Source organism: Passer montanus, unplaced genomic scaffold, assembly GCF_014805655.1.
Source record: "Passer montanus isolate IOZ18808 unplaced genomic scaffold, ASM1480565v1 scaffold83, whole genome shotgun sequence".
NCBI classification, from domain to species: domain Eukaryota; kingdom Metazoa; phylum Chordata; class Aves; order Passeriformes; family Passeridae; genus Passer; species Passer montanus.
In genome coordinates, this window is record NW_024373590.1 from 926,639 (window position 1) to 944,788 (window position 18,150).

The 18,150-nt window shown below is 37.6% G+C and overlaps 1 protein-coding gene across 1 annotated transcript in view; it reads left to right on the plus strand.

Annotated features, from left to right (window-relative positions):
* Positions 1-18,150, plus strand: part of PRDM6 (PR/SET domain 6) — a 79,098-nt gene that overhangs the window by 51,442 nt on the left and 9,506 nt on the right. The window contains exons 5-7 of the mRNA XM_039733107.1: positions 2,207-2,331; positions 5,458-5,800; positions 16,961-17,137. Coding sequence (XP_039589041.1) covers positions 2,207-2,331; positions 5,458-5,800; positions 16,961-17,137 — 645 coding nt within the window. The remainder of the gene's footprint in view (positions 1-2,206; positions 2,332-5,457; positions 5,801-16,960; positions 17,138-18,150) is intronic.

Consider the following 18,150-nt stretch of genomic DNA (forward strand, 5'->3'; position numbering starts at 1 on the left):
TATGATTTGTAATATCTAAATGGAATTTTCTTCAAAGTGCTCTTGATTGATTGACCCTTAGCTGAACGTTTTGTTTTTATTTTGAGGCTGACAATAATGTTTGTTGGCATGTGTTCTGCTTCAACTGCGTTGGGACGCCATGAAGCTATCTTTATGAGTCATCCAACCACAATACTAAATACATGTCAGCAAAGGAAATATTATCCGAAAAGGGAAAAATCCCTTTGATGTACTTCAGCATGCAGAGATTTCTGCGAGTTTTGGAAGCTCTACACACTTGTAAGGGACGGTATACACTTACACTTTTTTTTCCCTGCCTACTCCAAGCCCCACAGACCACCCATTGCTCAAAAACAGTTCTGCTCTTTCAGCGGCAAAGTGTGTCATTTGGTTTTAGCACATTCATTTGCTGGGCTGCTGTGTTTATGTTAAGGGAAGCCAAACTGAGAGATGAAATGTTACAAGGGTGAAGTACAAAGTAGACTCAATTTTTCTCAAGTTAAGAGATGCCGGTAATTTATAGTGTGGCTCTGATTTTCATTTTTATGTAACAGTGGAAAGAATTAACTATATGCAAAGCTCTGGGAAGAAAGAGAGAGAGAAGAGGAGGAGAAGGAGGAGGAGGGAAGATGAAGGGGAGACACAAAGGAGAGAGTTTTTGTCAGATATTCATAGAAGGCTAAGAAAACCGTTCTGCTTAGCTAGCAGTGCCCTCCTGAGACAGGGTGGCAGTAAGCGAGGAAAATAACAAGATAAATGAAATTTTTGCAGCTGCTAGTAAAATATTGAGAATCTGCACTTTTTTATTGATCTTTATGATCCTGTTGCCAAGAGCCACTTTGCGGTGACAAAATATGTTGACAAGTGCATATCTCACTGCCATGAAAAATGTGGTAGAAGATTCTCCTTATGTCTGCAGTGTTATACAAGGAACAAATTGCATTGCTACAGCCAATTCTTTATAGAAAGTCTAAATTTAAGGCCTACCAACCCTAAACACTTTTATCTTGAACTTCAGAATAATGTTTGTAGCAATTCTTCACTCAGAAAACTGGTTGAGGCCTAACTTTTTTTTTGGTCTATAGATGTTTTTTTGCCTTACATAAGGGGTTATAAAAAATGGTCATTTCTTGGTATTTTGACTGTATCACTTTGGTATGTAATCCTTCAGCAAGAGTGGACTGTTCTTCTTGTATATATTGAATTTCTATCCATCTCAGAGGAGTGTGTTTTACTGTTCCATGTGAAGCATAAGGGAAAAGCCACTGCAAACTGATAACATTTGTCTTTTATCCTGTGCCTGATTCTAATCTAGCACAGTTTTTGCTGCCATGTAAATGTCTTAACTGTAGAAGTATCACTCTGAAGCTATTTACATCACTGCAAGCTCAGGATAAGGCTCTTGTTTTTATGCTAAAAACATTAGGATTTTTTTCCTTTCCCCCCCTCATGTTCTCACTTCAGTGGTCTAGAAATACCCAGTCTTCTCTCACAGAAATGAGATACACACTCATGGTAACACTGCTTTATTCATACTAAACATTGGCACTGCTCTCACATTCCATGTAGCAGAAGATTTTAGCACTGGATGATCCAATTAATTCCAATTTTATTTCCGCTAAGTCAAAGTCTGTTTTTCTCAACAACCCAACCATCTTTTGATGGTATATTAGTGCCATGAAAGGTCACTTCACACTATCTCAAAGGTCTTGCTAAATGTATTTATTAATTTAATTTCTTTTTTTAAAAAAATGTTGTCTACCCTAAATATATTAACTATATCTTAGATGACAAATGCAAAACTGTTTAAATGGCTGTACTTGCTGATCTGTGTACACCACTCAGATGGTTATACTGCGTAAGCAAAAAGTGCCATTCTAAAATGAAACAGACATTGCAAGAAAATACCCCCATTTTTATAGTATCATGATCCTTCTGAAACCTTAGCATTTAATATATGCAAGATACAACTTGTCTGTAATGTTGTTAGCCTGTGCTACAGGAACAAAGTCCTTCCCTAATGACAGATTTGCTTTTAAAACAACCAGTAGGTTATTCATTTAGTTACCTAGAAATAACTAGATATAACTAGAAATCATATGTAGAAATGTTTCCAAAACAATGAATTTCTACTGTAATATCATGTACTATAAGATGAGAATGCTCTATTCCTAAATTATGCCATGTTTTCTTTTTTCTCGATTAGGTCAAATATATTCTACCGGGCTTGTATAGATATCCCCAGGGGCACTGAGCTGTTAGTGTGGTACAATGACAGCTACACATCTTTCTTTGGAATCCCTCTCCAGTGCATTGCACAAGATGAAAATTGTAAGTTCTTTCCTGCATTTCTACCTGTGTAAGTCATGATTCCTCTTTCATGCCTAATCAGATAAATCATAGAGTATTTTAGAGGGGGCTCTGTCCCTGGGACTTCAACACCTGTCTGGATGGAGCTTTGAGCAATCTGTTCTGCCCATGGCAGGGGAGTTGGCACTAGATGATCTTTAATGCCTTTTCCAACTAAAACCATTCTATTATTCTCTGATTCTATGGCGTTTAATGAACGTTGCAATATATTTAAGGTGAGGTGATTTACACTGTGCAAAATTATGGTATGGCTGGAATCACTGTTCTGTATAAGTGATTAATGAATCTACTGCAAACAAGTTTGTTTGGTTCTCCCAATTGTTACTAGACCTATCACAAAACACTCTCTTGCCAAAACAGTAATGCATTGCAAGCCCACAGGGCCTCTGTTGGTGATTCTTTTTTTTCTATTACCTCTGATCATGTTGAGAAAAGCTTTGACTGGCTGATTAAAGAGGTTAGATCCTTGTGGTTAAACATAAAACCCTACTTTTAAAAATATCAACTGAATAGAAGCATCCTGAAATGACAATAAATCTCTATTCCATCCTGACCATCTCCATTTTCATCCATTCTTTTACCTGTTCTCAACAATTTATTTCTAGTTTTCTAGGGATCCTCACAAAGCTAAGCATGAATAGTTACTTTTAATATAGACAGAATCTAGTGCTGGATACCTTTGTCTGTAATAGAAATGGGTGATCCAGGCACATCCTTCAGTTTTACTGCTTGTGTCTGAGACTTGATTAGAGCTTGCATCCATTTTGAGAGCTATAGGTGTCTATGTAGTACAATAAAACAATTCACCCGTTGACTTTGGTCTAAAGTAACTCTGTGACTGCCCACACTTAGTAAATTATGTAGAAGGTGTATGTTTTTGGTCCTTGGACACTTAAACAGCATGAACTACTAGGAAGAGCTAAGGTCTTGTAGCAACTAAATACTGAATCATGCAGCAATTAAACAGCAAGCTAGGAGGGATTACACTGTCAAAAATAAACATCCTTTCCCATCTTGACTTTTCAAGTCTGTTGAGTTTGAGAAAAGTTTAAAAGAAATTTAGTTTCTGGCAGAAGGATTTGCTGATGAAAGCTATGCTCTAGAGTGTACAATATAGAAATATTATTATTTCTTTCAGAAATTGAAGACTATAAAAATTTTATTTGAAAAGCATTATGGCTAATATCTATAAATATTGTCTCTCACTATTTCTCCGTTAGACAAACCAGAGTTTCATCCATAGAGACACTGACATGAGTAGATGAAATGAATCTGTGACCACAGAGCCAGCTGCAGACTGGTATAGGACTTCAGTCCCACTTAAACTCACAGAATGTAGCTTCTGCTGATCTTCTGCACAGGGGTGTTGCCAACAACACAAGTTCTGCCTACATTCCTTAGGTTTTTAGTAGCCTGATCTCATTGCTTCAGTGGACATTTATGACCACAATTTAAAGAAAAGAAGAAAAAGGTGATCTCCTTCTTCTGAGTACATTGAGGCAAAATGATATTATACAAATTGCTTCTGGTACTGAAGAGACATAGAAAATGTATTCTGTGTCCAGAAACTTGTGATAGACAGCTCCATGGATGTAAACCCATTTAGAAATGAGGCTCTCAGATACTAAAAAAAAGAATAGATTAGGAAGGACCTAAACTGACATAAATATAATCTAACAATATAATATTGGAATTATTATGATTGATCTATTAGAACATAACTCTAAAGCAACTGGCATGCTTTAAAATATTAACAAATATTAAGTTGTTTTGGGGAATTTTTTTTGTTTGCTTGTTTGTTTGTTTGTTTGTTTTTTTACATTAGATAATATTGGCTGATTCCAGCTTACAACTGAAATTTAATTCTCATGTTTTCTCTTAGAATCTATCATCATGAATGATCAAAACAGGGTTGTAGTTTCTAATCATCAGTTTAGTACATGCTGTGTACCTATTTGTATGTATAAACAGTTTGTGATACTAACTAAATTTGGGTACAGAGAGTTATATGTATATAACATATTTAATTTTTAAAATTTGCATTAAAATTTTAGCTCATGGGCCTGAGTGTGCAAAATTAGAAAGCAGTAGAAGCTACTCAGTCCAGTGGCCTAAATTATATTTTTGCATTGCAGTGCAAGCTTTTGTCAGGTGACTATTTTTCCACTTGCCTCATTGACTGTATGATCTGCATGGTTCTCAAGGTGTGAGGCAGCTGTTGAATTTCTTCCACTTGCTTCACCTCCTGTCTTTCTTATCACAAAACATTAAAATTCAGCACTAAATCACCTTGTGAAAAGCATATTGCATTTGTCACTGAAATATCTGAGTGCCTCATAAGCCATAGCTACCTGATGATCATAAGACTAGAAAAAATTTTCATGGGACTTTAAAACATGTTTATGCCTGTTTTGTAGGTGGGAGACTGATGCATGAAGGTCTCTGCCTGTACTTTGCAATGTTTCAGACCTACCTGCTATTAACCTCAGGAATAAGATAAATGATGAAGTCCCTGGCTTCTTTCTGCATTGGCAGTGTAACTATCTATGAGATGTAATACTATAATATCCTTAGAGGCCACCCTTTCATAGGATAAGGAAACTATAGCTGCAGTAGATATTTAAGCCCTGTTGTACCTCAAGGAGGGTCCCATCAGGGATTTTTTTCTCCATGCTCTCAAAATTCATGCTTGTCTGTGATATAGTAGTCAGACATGCTGACAGCAACATGCAGAGTCAGGGCATCACGAGCGGTGCAGCTTTTTGTTTCAGATGACAATCCCATAGTGTGATAAAAGTACATCACAGTCAGGCTTCTCTGGGTCCTTTTAGTCTCAGACACTCCCTTGCATGAATATTCATTTCAGTGTCACAGAACAGCACCATCCATTCAGATCACTGTCTCATTCAAACCCTTCTTTTCTTTTTTTTTCTTTTCTTTTTTTTTTTTAGTACTTTGTTAAAATAAAATTGTTTCATTGTAGTGTCAAGAAAATGGATGTTGATTTTCTTTTTGTAACTCCCAAAACTGTATTAGTTTTAAAAAGGCATAAAAAGGATCTTATTTACTTTTCTTGTTTTCTCCCAGTGAATGTCCCTTCGACTGTAATGGAGGCCATGTCCAGACAAGACACCCTACAGCCATTTAATAAAAGTAGCAAACTATCCCCTGCCACTCCACAGCGATCCGTAGTATTTCCACAGACTCCGTGTAGCAGAAATTTTTCTCTCCTGGATAAGTCTGGGTCCATCGAGTCAGGATTTAACCAGATCAGTGTCAAAAACCAACGAGTTCTTGCAAGCCCAACTTCAACAAGCCAACTAAATTCTGAGTTCAGTGACTGGCATCTTTGGAAATGTGGGCAATGCTTTAAGACTTTCACCCAGCGGATCCTCTTACAGATGCATGTGTGTACGCAGAACCCCGACAGGTAAAGCCCAGGCTCTCTTTATTTCTGTATCTACTCATAGCCAGATCCACTGCTTTCTTCTTTTATCAAACTGTTATCATTTTCAAAACCAAACCATTATTATGAGGAGCCTGTATGACATAATTCATCTGCAGCTGCATGGAGTAAGCTGATAAAAACTATTGCTTGCCTTCACTATTTGTAAAAACATTCAGTGCCTAAATGTGCAGATAAAAGGAAATAGCTAAGGATATAATCTTGTTTTCAGAATGGTTTGGTACATCTGATGAAGGCAACAAAATAGAATGAAAATTTATAATACCATAGATGGAAAAAATGAGGTCAAGATAATTAAAAGTCTCTCTGTCTTCCAAAGATAATCTAACTTGCTGCTCAGTGGCTGTCACAGTCATTTCAGGGTTCACCTATAGTGTGCAATGCGTATGAACTTAATTAAGTACTAAGAGGTAATGAATTGGAATTTTTTGCTTAGTACTATTTTTCTTCATAGCATGCAAACCCATAAATCGTAGAAAGCTGTCAAAAGGAAATACCTACTCCACCAGTGATGTGGAGGAAAACAGATGCCACTTATTCAATAAACTAATATCCACACAGAAGAAAAATGTTGACTAGATACCTCAGAGTCAAAGTTGGTTTGAAAGTTTGTCAATACAGAATTTTATGGCTGTGAACTGAGGATGAAATTTAGCTGAACAAGTGAATTAAAATTTCAGGTACTCTGACCGGTGGCACAGTAAATATAATGGAACCATTATTTATGAATCAAAGCTGGTTTATTTGACAATTTTGATAGCTGGCAGGACAAAAGACAAAAATCAAATTAATTCAATAAAAAAGGCTGCCTGTATTTTGTCTCTTCTTCAGCTGTGCAGATTTGAGCACAACAGCTGAATCCCTGAAACGTTGTTCTAAAAGCAGCATTTAATGTGAATTAGAGTTTAAAAAAACACTAACAAAAAAGTAGCAAAGACTGAGTCTGTGCATGTGTTTATGTGCATGTCTATGTCTGCTTGTTTACTTTGTGTACTATCTACATGTACACATATGCTTGTGTGATTCTATGGGTATGGAGGGAATAAGTCCATTTTTCCAGAAGAAATGTCAAGCATGTCAGGGGCTAATTAGATTCCAAGATAATATTAATAAAAATTAAAGAATTTTTAATATTGTGAATGTGGACAAGCCCTTTCAACATTTTTCTGGATTTTATGCTTGCCTCAGCAGAAGCAAATGCCTTGCTAAGGAAGCTGTAGGACAAAACTGGTAATTTAGGTGTCACAATGTAGAATACTGGTCCTGAAAGGTCTGCTGTCCTCCATCCCATGGACTTTCATGTTTCTGGCATTGAAGCATCCTAAGCATACTGTAAAGCATAAAACAGTGCATCCTGGAAGAGTCTAGAGACTGGAAAAGGCATGTTGTGAGGCCCTCCACATACTTTTTCAGTGATTCTGCCAATCAGGTGCAAGGCCTAGGTTTGTTCCTTTGCTTGAACCAGTGACTTCCTTTGCGAAGAAGCAAGTTGCAGATAATAGTTAATGCAAGAAGAGTCTCTCTTAATGGCACTATTCTTCACTCTAAGTGACAGCTAAATATTTATTTTGTCAGAGAAAAAAATGAGGGTAAGTCTCTCCTACCATTAGATCTTTCATTGTGGAGGTGAGAGATTAATTTTTTTTAATTAATTTTATTCCTTTTTTATTTATTTCCTCCTAAGCAGCTTGTGTCAAATATTGTCCAAAACACAGATTGGACTTCTGGTCTTCACTCTTAAAAGTGAACATTCTCCTTAGTAGGGTGCTGATTCATGGTGTCTTACCTCAGACTTTCCTGTGCCTACCCAGCCAGCAGCTTCCTCAGGAAAGTCTGGAGCACTGTCAGCTCAGAATACCCTAGGGCATAGTAGGAAGTCATCTTGCTATGATTAATGTAATGGCAATTCATTCCATGCTTGAAATTACCATAAATAACTGCCCTAGGATCTGGGTTATCATATCCTTGCTTAGAAACCATTACAATTTGAGCTTACATCACAGGAAACTTTTTGTCTTTTAGTTATTTAGTGATACGGTGTCTAGAAAAAGTGGCCTTTGGTTTCTTAAACATTTTGCATTTTTCTAGATGAAAAAATTTAACAGTGTTGTACAAAATTTCCAGGAGACATGAAAGTAAGGTATAATTTGTGAAAGAATACCTGCTTGCCAGCCCAAAGTACTGGATGCAGCTCTCTGCTTTTTATTTTCTCAATGACATCTGCAGTTCCGCTCCAGCTGATAAACAACTCCTCATTTATTGTCAGCAATTTGTGAGCACATCAGTTACTGCATCTTTGATGTGACTGAAACAGCAGGGCCTATCGTCTCTAGGAAATAGACTTCAGTCTCTCTGTTCTGGCTTAATATTTGTTTTGCAGCAGTGCTGTGCAGGAAAAAACACCTTTGAATCTATACAGGAGTCTGATTCATGGTCTGAAATACAAGAAAAGCAGACTGCTTGAAGCTTGGGAAATCCAAAGAGAGATAATAAAACAACTGAGATTAAGAAAATATCTAAATGAGAGCAGACATAAATAGGCCATAACATACATAATTCCATGAAGCAGTAAGAAATAAACGATCCTATTTATCAGGCAGACCACTTAATAAATAAAAATAATTTAAAAACATTATGAATCCCAAATAGCAGAAATTACTAAAATCATCTGCTATACTTTGCTTTATTTAAAGACTAAGATGTTAATTTAAAATCACTTTTCATTTTTTACTGGTTTACTTATATACTTCTCCCTTTCCACCAAAAAGTTTTTAGCTTGTTACATTTTTTAGGGCTTCCCTTTGAAATGAACAGTAATAGCGTTTGAAGGGTGTGTGGGAATTTAAATTTGTAAATCTTGAACTTGGGGACCTTCTGAATCTTTAAAACTTGCTTGAGCCTTGACCAGACAGAAGTAGTTTGAGAAGATATTTCTGGAAGCAAGAGTTGAAAAACTATTTTCATAGGGCTTTTTTTTTTGTTTATTTTGTTGGGGTGGTTTGTTTTGGTTTTTGGTTTGTTTTGGTTTGGTTTTGTTTGTTTTTTAAATTATTATTATTTCCTTGCTTCTGCTGCAGAAATTCCCAACAATTCTGTTTGGAAGGCTCAAAAAGGGGGTAACCAAAGCTCTTTATTATAATGAACAATTTCCATTTTGGTTTTTTTAACAGTAACCACTTTTCTGATAATGACACAGTCTTTTTTAATGACATCACTCTTCCATATCACTGTGATCACCAATTCAGGATACGTTGGTGTTGAGGGAAGGCAGAAGGCTTCACTTCTCAAGACTTCTGTGTGGCATATTTTCATGTATAACCTGTACATCTGTATGATATATATTCTCATTGATTGCCATGGATTCAAGCTGAGAATCTGAGGGAAAGCACACTCCATAAATGTGTTCATGGATGATAGATTAGGGATATGATCTGGCACTCACAATTCTTCTTCACTCAAAAGACATTATACTTACATTTTCCAATATCACCTCAATATTAAATAGTAAGCATGTTTTGCCTTGTTTTGCTTTTCTTAACAGGAAGTTGAAGTTACCAATTTAATAGATGTTTTTCTCTAATATTGTGGCTTAGTCCATTTTGTGTTTATATTTTCTTTATAGGTTCTGTGTCTTTGACCTTGATGCTCTCCCCAAGTATACTAATTGATTTGAACCTCTCCAAAATAGACTTCTAAAAAATAAGTGTTTTGAGCAAGAGTTGTCTATTTCTGTTTATTGAGTATTGCTCAGTTAAAGTAAACTTCATGTTGAATTTAATGCTGGTTCTTGCATAATCTTCTCATAAAGGTTTGCAAGTGCTCAGTACTCAGAGCTAATAACAATAAAAGTCTACAGAGCAGCAACTCTCCCTGACAGCTTCAGAAGCTTCAAGTGTGCTGGCTTTCTGCTTTGGCTGGTTTCTTCCCAAGCATTTGTAACAGATGATTGCAGAATTTCTAGCGGGTCCAGCTCTGCCATCCCTGCTGCTGCACAGTGCCTGAGGTGCTCAGGACAGCAGCTCTGCTGCTTGAGGGGAGCACCAATGCTGCAAGGGATGTGGAGTCCAGAGGCAGTGGAGGTAACCACAGCTCTGCTGATGCTTGGGATGTTTCTGTGTGCAAGTTAGCAGTATCCTGAGGTGTCACTTTGCTCTCCAGCAAGGGATGTGGAGTCCAGAGGCAGTGAAGGTAACCACCCATGGCTCTGCTGATGGTTGGGATGTTTCTGTGTGCAAGTTAGCAGTATCCTGAGGTGTCACTTTGCTCTCCAGCCTTAATTCGACTTGCTAGAAGAAGATATTCCTCAAAAATACCTTTCTTTGAGAGCAGCTGTGACCTAACTCCTCTGACTGCAGCTGTGCTCTTAAAGCTGTGCCTTGTATAAAGGCCAGATCCTGAGAGCTGATGCTGGCCCCACTTAAACCTGCGCTGCTTGTGGGGTTTCTTGCAGAGGCTGTGGCACGGCGGCCTCCATAACAATGAGAAATGCTGTCCTGGGTTCAAGGGAGCCCTGTGTCCTACTCTTGAGACCATGGGATCAATCACCTTTTTGAAGCCCAGGAGCGAAGAGGAAGTCAGGCAAAACCACCAGGATGCCTGCATGGATGAATGGGGAACTCCTGGATGAATTAAAATACAAAAACGAAGCCTCCAGAGGATGCAGGAACAGACGGGTAGCCTGGGACATATACAGGCAGATTGTCTAAGTAGCCAGGAATCCCTTTGGGAAAGCTAAAGCCCTGATAGGATTAAATGTGGACAGGGACATCTAGGACAACAAAAGCTTCTGTTACATTAGTGATAAAAGGAAGGCCAGGGGAAGTGTGGGACCTCTCTAAAAGGAAGCAGGAGGCCTGGTGACCTAGGACATGGAAATGGCTGAGCTAGTCATTAACTTAACTTCCAATCATACCACCCATGTCACAGAAGGCAAAAGCAGGGACTGGGAGAAGGAAGAACTGCCAGCAGTAGAAGATTAGATTGAAGACCATCTAAAGAACTTGAAGATGTGCAAGCCCCCAAGGCCTGGTGAGAAGCATGTGCATGCCCTGAGAGAAATGGTGGATGAGGCAGCTAAGCCACTATCTGTCATATTTGGGAGGTCAAGGCAGTCTGGTGAAGTTCTGCCGATTCAAAGAAGGGTAACATAACCTCCACTGGTAAAAAAAAAAAAGACTTGGAGAACTACAGGGCAGTCAGTCTCACCTTGGTACGTGGCAAGAGCACGGAGCACATCCCCCTGGCAACTAAGTTAAGGCACATGGAAAAATAATGGGGCCAATGTGATTTCACTAAGGGCAAATTATGCCTGACAAATTTGGTAGCCTTCTGCAGCAGTGTTTACAGAGCTGGTGAATAAGGAATAGAGACTGAGGTCATCTACCTGGACCTGTGCAAAGTGTTTGCACACAGCAGCCTTGTCTCTGAAGTGAAGAGACATGGATTTATTTGATGGTCAGATCTCTCAATGGATAAGGAATTGGCAGGAAAGTTGCACTCCACAGAGTTGTGGTCAATGGCTCAATCTCCAAGTGGAGACCAGCGATAGTTCTTAGAGGCTGCTATTTGGACTGATGGTATTTAGCACAGCAGTGTTTGTTGGTGACAGGGACAGTGGGATTGAGCACACCCTCAGCGAGTTTCCTGATGACATCAGGTTTTGTTGGGCAGGTGACATGCTGGAAGGAGGGGATGTCATCCAGAGTGACCTTGGCAGGTTGGAAAGGTGGGACTGTGTGAATATCATGAAGTCCAACAAGAGCGAGTGAAAGGTCTTAAATGTGGTTCAGGGCAATTGCAAGCACAAATACAGGCTGGGTGGAGAATAGACTGAGAATATTCCTGAGGAAAAGGACTCAGAGATTTAGGGGGATGAGAAGCTGGACATGAGCCAGGTGTGCACTTGCAGCCCAGAAAGGCAAACATGTCCTGGGCTGTGTCAAAAGCAGCATGGGCAGGAAGTTATTCTCCCCCTCTATTCAACTCTTGTGAAACCCCACCTGGAGCACTGCATCCATCTCTAGGGATTCCAACATTAGAAGGAAGTGGATCTTCTAGAGAGAGTCCAGAGGACAATCCCAAAGATGATCAGAGGAAAGAGAGGTCTCAAGCTCAAAGGTTGAAAGTGTTTGGGCTGTTCAGTGTAGAGAAAAGTAGGGCTCAGGGACACCTTATATGAGCTTTCCAGTACGCATAGGGGCCTGCAAGAAAGCTGGAGAGAGACTTTTTGTGAAGACATTTAGTAATAGAACATGGGATAATGGCTTTAAACTGAAAGAGGGTAAATTTAGATGAGATGTAAGAAAGAAATTCTTTAGTGTGGGGTAAGGAGACAGACCTGAAATTTTCCCAGAGAAGATGTTGATACTCTGTTCTGGGAATGATCAAGACCAAATAGGATGGGGCCTTGAGTGGAGGATGTTCCTGTCCATAGCAAGGGGTTGGAAACAAGATGGTGTTTAAGGCCCCTTTGGACACAGACCATTCTATAATTCTTTGATCATGTTGGTTTTTTACTTAGTTGTCAACAGGGAAAAAAGCATTTTCAATCACATGCCAGTCTCTCCTTTCAGCTGGTGCTTTTCTAGCTCTTTCTGAAGGAAAAGAATACAGTGCTGTGCTGTTTTGTCTCACTGGGCTGAGATAGTTTCAATGACAAAGTTACAAATATTCAGGAATTCACTCTTACAAGTAATTTTTCTTCTAAGATTACACTAGAATTCATATGCCCCTTGAAAAGAGCAAATTCACTTCTGACGAGGCCGCACCAAAAACTTATTAATCAAACAAAATAGTTTGAAACTTCATTGGAAAATAATGATTGGATTTTCCAAGGTTCTAATAATTCAAAGAGTTAACAACTTATGATGTAGAAAATAAATTTATAACAATTAGAAATACTTAGGAATCAAAATTTGGAAAATATATTTTTTTGGTAGAGGAATAGTAAAAGACAAATAAAGCTATATCAGTTTTGCTAAACGAAAATCTAGAAAGAATTAATCTAAATACACATCTGTCTCTCAGTAGCTATTTCAGATGAACATATATGAATTTTTCTACTCTCTTAATATGCTTGTATATGTTAGGTGTTCTACATTCCCTGCCCAAAGCATGAGCTTTGGTGAGGTTCAGTGAGCCTTATAGGGAAGCATGACTTTTGTACTGCTCCCATACATGATGTAGTTTCACCCAGAAAAATATCAACTGAAAAAGTAAGAAATTTTAATACAGGAAAAGACCTCACCAGAGAGCAAAATCATTCAAGAGATTGTCAAGCTTAGAGAGCAAAATTTATTCCTTAGTGTTTTTATTCTGAAAAATGTGCCTTGTGCAACTTGGAAAAGCTCAAATTATAAATTACCACAAAACCTGAAACCTATTACACCAGAATTCCTCTCAGAATTTCAGTTTAGATGGCCTGTGTTCCTATATGGGCCATCATATAGTCAGAGACTTTAGGATTCAGGTCTCTAGAAAAAGCTGATGGATTCTAAATGTCAGTAAACCTAGACAGCTTATCAATGATGCATGGGATTAATAACAACAATGTAACTTTTCCAATAGGAAAATTTTCTTCTGGATAAGTAGATTTCCTTTCTTTAAGTTCAAAAAGAAAGAAGTGGAGCTAAAACCTTGTATATGTTAGGTGTTCTACATTCCCTGCCCAAAGCATGAGCTTTGGTGAGGTTCAGTGAGCCTTATAGGGAAGCATGACTTTTGTACTGCTCCCATACATGATGTAGTTTCACCCAGAAAAATATCAACTGAAAAAGTAAGAAATTTTAATACAGGAAAAGACCTCACCAGAGAGCAAAATCATTCAAGAGATTGTCAAGCTTAGAGAGCAAAATTTATTCCTTAGTGTTTTTATTCTGAAAAATGTGCCTTGTGCAACTTGGAAAAGCTCAAATTATAAATTACCACAAAACCTGAAACCTATTACACCAGAATTCCTCTCAGAATTTCAGTTTAGATGGCCTGTGTAGGCCTATATAGGCCATCATATAGTCAGAGACTTTAGGATTCAGGTCTCTAGAAAAAGCTGATGGATTCTAAATGTCAGTAAACCTAGACAGCTTATCAATGATGCATGGGATTAATAACAACAATGTAACTTTTCCAATAGGAAAATTTTCTTCTGGATAAGTAGATTTCCTTTCTTTAAGTTCAAAAAGAAAGAAGTGGAGCTAAAACCTCCCATGTAACTAGGTGTTGAAAAAAAAAAAACATTAGAACTACTTTTGATGACTGTCAGAACATCATTCTCATCTGCACATGGCTGTAATTTAGCTGCTCTTAACCGCAACTTAAAATTACTATCTGGTAAGATTTTGATTCACATGGATACTGTGAAGCTCAAGAAAGTACAATACACATATTGGTTATTCCAAGGAAACGAGTTTTTCTGAACTGGGTGTGCCTTCAGTCCAGCAGTGGATTTTCAAAAGCACAGCCTATGAAGACCAACACTTCTGTCCCTTTGTCGCTGTTCCTCCTTGTCTGCAAAACTCTGTTATAGCGAGGTCACTGTCTGAATTCATTGTCCCAGTGCAGACAAAAGTGATGGCAGAAGACATAACTGCTACATCAAAGGCAGGCGTGCTCTGCCCATGTCAATGTACTCACTGAACCGAGCACTGCTTGTGTTCAGTCCTTCAGCACCACTTTCATTTTTTTTGAAAAATAACATATTGATTTTATTTTCTTCTAAGAAAAAAAATTCCGAGCACAGTAAAATTGTTACCAGAGAACAGAATGATAACTTTTGTACTTATTGAATGCAATTCTTTTTCTTTTTTTTTTTTGCTCTTTGGAAAATAGTAGTATCTAAAAGTTGTCAGAAGTTGCCATATTTAAATCCACAATTGTACAAATTAGAGCATTTTTAAGAGGTTACAGTATTTTAATGCATTTTTAGGTTCTCTTTTTTAAATTAATTTCATCTAATGTGCGTCATTTTTCTAAGCTTATAAAAAAAATTACACATTTTAGCATTAATTAAAATTACCCAGATACAAACTGGATAAATTTATCCTCTGCAAGGAGAAGGGTAACTTCTTCAACAGTTTTTCTTCCAAGATGTGTATCAATCAGAAAAATGGAGTCAAAGTGATCTAACAATTGGTAATTTTTTGCAGGGTTGATTTATTGAGCTTAAACCAGTGAAATATATTCTGAGTATTTTGTAAAGAAAACATTTATTTTGAGCCATTGAATCCGTATTGTTTGGCATCACAATGTTCACCTATATCTGGTTTGAAGTTTTCACTATTTGCAGACAAGTTACAGTGCAAATTTTCACTGATTAATCACACTGATTTATTTATCACTTTAAAAAAGAAAAAGATTAATTTACTTTATGTAGCATTGCATCATTTTTTGTGGTTGCTGTTAAAAATAGATAACCAGAGGCTAATAGATATTAATGATCTCCTTCACTATTAAAAAAAATCAATGTTTCTTGGATATGGAATATATTATTGCATTATTTTGCTTAAAAGTGTTTGATTACTGCATTTATCAATTATCTTTGTTTTACCAACTCTTGAAATTTCATACCAAATTTCATAAATATCTTCTGTGCAAATTAACTTTGGACTCCAAGAAAGGTGAAAACTTGACATGTTACTACTTGTCTTTCAGCAAGAGAAACAGAAAAACACTTTCTTGGGTTTTGGGTTTTTCTAATACTATTTTACATATATCTGTGTATCTTTAAGGGCCACATAATCTAAATTACCCTTGCACAGCTTTCATATCTTACTTTCAAACTTGTTGGAGAGTAGTTAGATTTTCAAATGCAAGTAATTAAAATTGTAAGCTATTGAGTTATTGATGGATACTGAGCTATTAATCAAGCTAAAAAATTCTACAATCAAGGTTCAGTGCTCTGAAGCACTGTAAAATAATAGTATTTGTGTTCAGTGATGCAAGTAGCCACAATTAAGCAGTTCACTTGACAAATGAGATAGTTCACTTTATTTTGCACTTAATTGAATTGTACATGCCTGGTCACCATTGTCTCTTTCCCTTTAGTTTTGGTTTCTAGCCATTTAAACATATACATTTATTACAGAGAGAGCAATTAAATTGTGTTGGCCATTGGCTCTGGAAACACAAACACCAAGAGTTAAAATGTTGTGTAGGGTAAAAATCATTATTATGCCTTCAGAAAAAAAATATTAGTTTTCTTAACAAATGGTCTGATAAGCATTTAGGACTCTGCTACTAACTTAAAACAAATGTGAAATGGAAAAAAACCCTTGTAGGATGTTGATACAAGGCCACTTTTACCTAAGAGAAATATATAGACATGGTTACTTGGCATTTTATTGTAGTTAGCATTTCAGCAGTCCAGTCTCACATTGCTGTCTTACATCCCTTTTTTTCTGTGTTTGCAGTCTGCTTGTTATAACAGTGAATTTGTAACATATCAGTCAGTTTTGTGTGTTTGTTATGTTTATTTTTAACAAGATGCGTTGTTGAAAACATGAGTTCTGGGTTTACTTTCAAGATCCCAAAGCAGGCATTTTCAGTCTAGATGGGAGAAAAAATGTTAATGAAATGTAAAGATTTTCAACTGAAATAAGAAAACAGAAAGATAATGGTAATACAGTGGTCATTTTTTCCAAGCCTCTTATTGAAATAGGTGATCTCTAAAAACCTCCAAAGCAATATGAGGAGTTTAATTGTGAATAGATACAGAATAATAGGATATACACAAAACCATCAGACATGCATTTGCAAGTAAGACCAACAGACAGAGGATTTCATGAGTCCTTCAGCTCCAATGTGTGTGGATATTTATTTTTTATTTTTTTTTACTAAGGAGTACTGTTGAGTTTGAGAGAACTGAGGCAGGCAGATACGCAGTGCGAGCTCACTAGTTTGCTGATTTATGGTTTTTGGGTCCCATAGACTCTCATAATTCCTGCCCAAGAATTTCGAATTTGTTAAAGAGGTTGTGAAGTTTTGGGTTTGTGTTTCCTGAGAAAAACCCAGAGAAGTGCACCCGCAGCTCTCTTTGGAAATTACTGGGAAGATCAGGACCCCCTCCCATGTGTTTTCCTGCTCATGCCACAGAAAGCACTGATGGCATGCTGTTTCTCTTTCCCTCTGCAGGCCCTACCAGTGTGGTCACTGCTCGCAGTCTTTCTCGCAGCCCTCGGAGCTGCGGAACCACGTTGTGACGCACTCCAGCGACAGGCCTTTCAAGTGCGGCTACTGCGGGCGCGCCTTTGCTGGTGCCACAACGCTCAACAACCACATCCGGACACACACTGGGGAAAAGCCCTTCAAGTAAGTACTTGAAGCCAGCAGCTTTTGCCAGATGAGATTAGAGAGGGAAATGCACTGCTGCTGCTCACTAGCATCGCCAGCACTCAGCAGATGTTCCCTTGAAAGCCAAGGTCAGACCATGAGGTAAAACTAGATGTGCTGTTAAAATCAGAATTTATATGGGTTTGTTTTTGAGTTTCTTGAAAGTTTCTTACACAAGTTCCTGTTCTCTAATTATACCTTGATTGTTTTAATTAAGAGGCAAGCTGCTGCCAGAGAACCACAGCTGAAAATATGATCAAGACTGAGACAGGCCATGCTGTAAGAACATTAATATGATTCTTTGATGTCTATATGCTGTGGTAGATGGAGCTTCACTTAAAAGCTAATTTGGCTCTAGTTATATATGGGGGAAAAATATGCACCTTCTTTTAGTCTCAGAATCACTGGATAGAAAATGTAACTCTGACTTGTGGCACAAGTTTTGAAAGATCATAGTAATAAATTGAAAGTATTCAGATGTCCAAGGTATAAGAAAAAAAAAAAATCACCTAATAAAGACGATTTTACATTAAACAGACTTCATTAATTTCTGAAGTTTTCAATTACTGATATTAAAACTAAGCACATACCTGTCTCAGAAATCTTCCAGCAGTGCTCATTTCCAGCAATAGTACAGCTGATCCAGGTATATTTTACCCTCTGTTTTGCAAGACTGTCTACTAAACAGGAAATGTTCTCCAAAGCAGAAGAAATATATCCCATACTTGTGTCTTTGTCTTGGCTGAACTGACAGGCTCAGAGTATATATATGTGGTCACTGAAGCAATTCCACCTAATGTATAGATATCACTTCTTTTGGAAGCTTCCTGGATGTTCCTAGGAGGAAGGGGAATAAGTGTAGAAGAAGGTTTGTGTCTCTCTCAGTTCTCTGAGTACTGTCTGTTCTCTTTCTACTTTTCTCTGTTTGACTTTTTTTTTCTACTTTTGCCAGACAGTGCTTTTGATCTGGTTAATGTAAGAGGCTCAGCCGT